Source organism: Octodon degus, unplaced genomic scaffold (assembly GCF_000260255.1).
Source record: "Octodon degus isolate 3935 unplaced genomic scaffold, OctDeg1.0 scaffold00111, whole genome shotgun sequence".
Classification (NCBI taxonomy): Eukaryota; Metazoa; Chordata; class Mammalia; order Rodentia; family Octodontidae; genus Octodon; species Octodon degus.
The window spans coordinates 9,251,234-9,256,226 of record NW_004524687.1 but is presented as its reverse complement, the minus strand read 5'-3'; the positions used below and the strand labels follow the sequence as shown (position 1 = coordinate 9,256,226).

General features: G+C 44.3%; 2 protein-coding genes across 2 annotated transcripts in view; one reads left to right on the top strand and one right to left on the bottom strand.

The window, feature by feature from the left end:
* Positions 1–416, bottom strand: part of Ubqln1 (ubiquilin 1) — a 42,864-nt gene extending 42,448 nt beyond the window's left edge. The window contains exon 1 of the mRNA XM_023699115.1: positions 1–416. Coding sequence (XP_023554883.1) covers positions 1–180 — 180 coding nt within the window. The 5' untranslated portion in view covers positions 181–416.
* LOC101567666 (glyceraldehyde-3-phosphate dehydrogenase-like) overlaps positions 268–4,993 on the top strand; it is a 26,492-nt gene continuing 21,766 nt past the window's right edge. The window contains exons 1-2 of the mRNA XM_023699174.1: positions 268–580; positions 762–772. Of these exons, the coding sequence (XP_023554942.1) occupies positions 268–580; positions 762–772 (324 nt within the window). The remainder of the gene's footprint in view (positions 581–761; positions 773–4,993) is intronic.

Genomic DNA, 4,993 nt, shown 5'->3' with positions numbered 1-4,993 from the left:
CTGCTGGACCGAGCTGTTCTCCGGCACGGCGAACTCCTCCTTCTCCTTCGGAGTCTTCACGGTGACTTTCATGATCTTGGGCTCCGCACAGGCCGCGGCTGCGGGGGCGCCGGCACCTTCGGCCGCGGCGGGGCCGTCCTGCGAGCCGGGAGGGCCGCCACTCTCACCACTCTCGGCCATGGCGGCGGCGGCGGTGACTCAGGCGAGCACAGGGAGCGGGCAGAAAGCGGCCGGGAGACGCCGCGGCTGGCCTCCGGGCAGCTGAGGATGCAGGGCACGCCGCCGCAGGACAACGGGCGCGGGGCCGTGGAGAGGCCGCGAGCCGGGAGTGGGTGCCAGGCGCAGACTGGCCGGGCGCTCCACACCGCGCGGGGCTCAGACGCCGCTCCCACGCAGCGACATCCGAAGCCGCAGCCAGCGCCGCTGCTTCCTCCTCCCGCCCCTCCCCCAAGCCCTTTCGCCCGCGCCGCGCGGGGCACGCCGGGTAACGCGGCCGGCGGCGTCGCCGAGTCATCCCAGTCCGACGCCGCTTCCGGCTCCCCTGGTGTTCCTTTTCCTCCCTTGCTCCATTGGCCCGCGTGTAGGCACGGCCAGTGTGAAGAACTAACAACAAAGTCTGAAAGAACAGATCACTACTCTTTTTTTTTTTTTTTTTAACTCTCTTAATTAAAAAAACAAAACCAGGTCCTGAGGACACGGCGCCGGCGCGCGGGAATGACGTCACGGCTAGCGAAATTACTAGAAAGGGACTCAGCCACTAGGCGCTGCCCAGGTGCTTGCGCCTGCGCGCTGGCGACCAGGTAGTCTCCCCCGCGCCTCTCCGCCGGTGGGCGGCGCTTCGGTCCTGGTCCTCCTGCCGGCTTAGGTTTTCCTGTGCGTCCCGCGTTTGCTCGGTGTTTGCGTACTTGGAAGACTAACATGGCCTTATTCTTACCCTGTGCGCGGGAGTTGGAAGGGGAAGCAATGGAGGAGAAAGGTGCTTCTCATAACGAAAGAAAAAGGGAGTGAACATTTCTGACTGCTCTGAGTAATCCCACAGCATCATTGCTTCATGGCCGAACCGGTTTGGCCAGATCAGGCGGGCTGTATTGACCGTGTGCTCTGCTGCCATCCCTGGGCGAGCCCACACGCACACGCACACGCACACGCACACTCACACACAGTGTCCCGGCCTGTGGGCAGAAGCGGTGCCTAAGAAGCACCCGCCCAGCGGGGCAATGCAGTGTAGCTGAGGCGTCCGCTTTTATATTCCTCTGTCAAAGTAAGTTACTGCTCCGCATCAGACTTAACGTAGTATCAAGTGGTAAATTATTTTGAGTGTAATATAGATCCAAATTACAAACGGGAGGGCCGGGGATATAGTGGCATAAGGGCCTGCCTGCCTCGCAAGTGCAAAGTCCTGAATTCAATCCCTGGTACCCGGGGGAGAAAATTGTGAATTGTGCATTTGAAAAGATGTCATCATTTTTTTCAAGATGACTTGAAGAAATATACAGCCAAGAAAGTTTTACACAAATGTAAACCCTGACAGCCATCTGTGACCCAAATTGCAACGATATTCAACCGTGTTGCAATATTAAATACTGTTGCATAAACACTATTTAACAGAGCTCATTGGAATCTGGGTCAAAGAGAAGTTCTGAGATATAAAGTGCAATAGAGACGTCGAATGGTAATCACCTAAATTTTTTCCTGAACTGTTCAATAACGTAAACAAAATACAAGACCCTCTGCTGAAAATAACTATTTGGTTATATTTAGGCATGGCCAGTGGACAAGCAGTAATTTTGAATTCATTCCACACATTTAAATATATTCCTAGCATGAAAACTTTTTCTTAGTTCAATTGTTTTGAAACATTTAATTTTCCGAATATTGCTTAATCTTAATTTTTGTTCTAAGATTTATACTGTATCTTTTAATTACAATTTATTTAAAAAGACATTGTATGATATCTTCTAGTATTAGAAACTTTAAAAAGTATATTTCCATTTTCTGTTGACTTTAAAAAAAAAAAAGAGGTTTGTACCTATGTTATTTGCTTATTATTTCTTGCCTATGTCTTGTAATATGAGAAACTACTTTGGCAATAACACACAATGTACTAACCATTGTTACTCTCCTAAAATCTTGTTTTGAGATTTTGTACCACTGTTTCTATTTTTTTTTCTTTCTTTAAAATAAAAATAACTGATGTCTCAAAATAAATAAATAAATAAATAAATATATTCCTAACATCATTAGTTGGGCCTGGTTTCCTGGCATGCTGTATAGAGTGCACATGCTTGGCCTAGGCTACTTTCCCTGCCTGGAATGACTCTCCCCCTTGCCTTCACCTGCTTATCTTCCTCTTTACCTATATCAGGTTCTTCAGAAAGACTTAATTCCCTACCATTTAGAGACCCAGATATCTCTACTCTAGTAAATACTGTGTATGTTTCTCTAACCACACACTTAAGAAATTGGTTTGTAATTATGTGTCTATATTAATTTCTAAAAATTGATCTGCATGACATAATTTGTAAAATAATTTGTTAGAAGATAGACTTAATTATCCACTATTATGGCACTATTTAGACGCAGCCCTACTGTAAGCTAGACCATTGAAGGTAGGAGACCATGGTCTAGATTAGGGAGCTGCATGCTTCTTGGGACTGGTAGTTAAGAAGTACTCTAGGCTCTGGGATACAAGACCTCTGTCTATAATACCCAATTCTGCCTTGTATCACAAAACAACCACAGACAGTACTGTATATACTTAAAGAAATTTGAATTTTTTTTTTCACTAAAAAATGAGCATACATCTTGATTTGCCCCACTCTCACAAAGGCCTGGTCTACCTCTATTTCATGCCTTTTTTTCCTGAATGGTTTTTGTTTATGAAATGCTCTGCAGAAAAATTTAAGTATATTTCATCCACTCTATAAGCATTAATTGAACCCAAATACTGAAGTGAGGATACAAAGACAAGATTCAGTCTTTGCAATCAAAACAAAATTGAAGGAGAGTTGCATACGGGAGCAAGTAGGAAGAGATTGCTGGTAAATGTTTAATAACTAATTCTTCAGAAAACAAGACTTATCATGTAGAATTTGCCAATCCCTGATGTGTTCCTTGCAAGGAGCCAATTCAGGCTACAATCTGGAGATCATCTGACTCTCAAAACACCTGAAGGGGCGGAGAGATAAGTCAATAGAATAAGCGCTTTCCTGACAAGTGGAAGGGCCTGAGTTCAATCCCTGGTTCTGCAAAAATAAATAAATAAATATCACCTGAAACTTTACCCATCAACTCTCACAAGCCTGTATAAGCCAGCTCCAACTAGATAGATTACATGTTGCAAAAATCATCATTCAAATTTAACTATATTGTTAAGCAGTTATTCACATGATAGAAGACTTTTTCCTTGGCAAAATCTATCAATGAGAATTTATAGAATACCTTTTGGCAGTAGTCTTTGATTCTTTCATCCTCTGCCCAGAAATTTGGGTTCCATGCAAGACTGTACACACATTAGATAAGTGGTATAAATAGCATCCTTTCATCATGGTACTCTTCTACTCAGAATCCACCCAACTCCCCACTGCCTGGAAACTGCAAGCCTTCCACAACTAACTCCGAATCTGTCCTTCATCTCATACCTAACCTTACTCTTTACTAAATAATGTATGTTTAGCACCACTTCTAGAATAACTCTTATGTTATGCAGTACCTACTTCATCTCATTTTTATACATCCTCTACCTAATCACCATGGCTATCTCCTTTTTAAAGCCTTCCTTGAGTACCCAAGTCTGCAGGATCATTTTTTTCTCTGACCTCTGCCATAACTATTTGCACAATTCACTTGACAATCATCACTTCAAATAGATTATCTTGTTTAAACTCCATCCTCTGACAACATAGGTCTAGTTAACACCCTTACTAACTCTGACCTAGATACAGTAATAGCTGCATACAGCTGCACACCTGTGATCCTAGCATTCCAGAGGCCAAGGCAGGAGGTTCACTTGAGTTTGAGGCCAGCCTAAGCTACAGAGTAGGACCCTATCTAAAATAAACCGGCTGCCGGATCTTGAATAGACCCAGAGCCCAGGCCTGGCGTGTGAATGAGTTGACCCAGGGCCCCATAGATCCTGAATAGACCCAGAGCACAGGCCCAGCGAGTGAGTGAAACCACCCAGAGCCCACTTCATCCTGAATAGACCCAGAGTGCAGGCCCGGCACGGAACCCTTCAGCAGAACTCCCTGCAAAGAAGCTAGAGGAAAGACCCACCCAGCTGATTCAGGAGCAGAACATCTTGCCAGAGAGACACAAAGGGTTCAAATCCAAGGGCTGAAGCAGAAAGAAGTGGAGCACAGCAGCCATACCCCAGGCAGATCCAAGCAACACCCACCTGAAGGAATCTGAACTTCATAGATCCAGACCTGGTGCTAAGGTAATAACTCTATCTAAGTGCTACACCAAAGGTCAGAAGACAGTGGTATACAAAATGACAAAGAAAAGGAACGAAATGCAGTCTCAGGCCCCAAGTCCACCCAGTACAACTGCAGAAGACACTAGCATAGAGGAAACTGGAAATCACACCCCTAAAATCTCTGAAATAACAGTGTTGGAAGTAAAGAAACAACTGCACAAAGGTATAGAAGAAATCAGATCAGAAATAATTTCTGAACTAAAAAATGTAGTGATAACTCTCATCAGAGAAGTACTAAGTGCTTCTAAAGAATACACTGATAAAAAAATAGAGCAGAATATTAAAATGATGGAACCCCTGAATAAGCAATTTAGGAAAGAAATAGAGTGTGTGAAACAGATTCAAAGTGATATACAGAAAATTAAAACCTCAATCACAAGCTGGCAAAACTGTTTTGCGTGAAAGTGAAAATAGACTTTCTGACCTTAAAAACACCATTGCAGCTAGTTAAAAAGTAAGAAAAGATCTCTTAGAAACAACTAGGATGCAGGAAAAAATAATTCAATACCTGCAAGA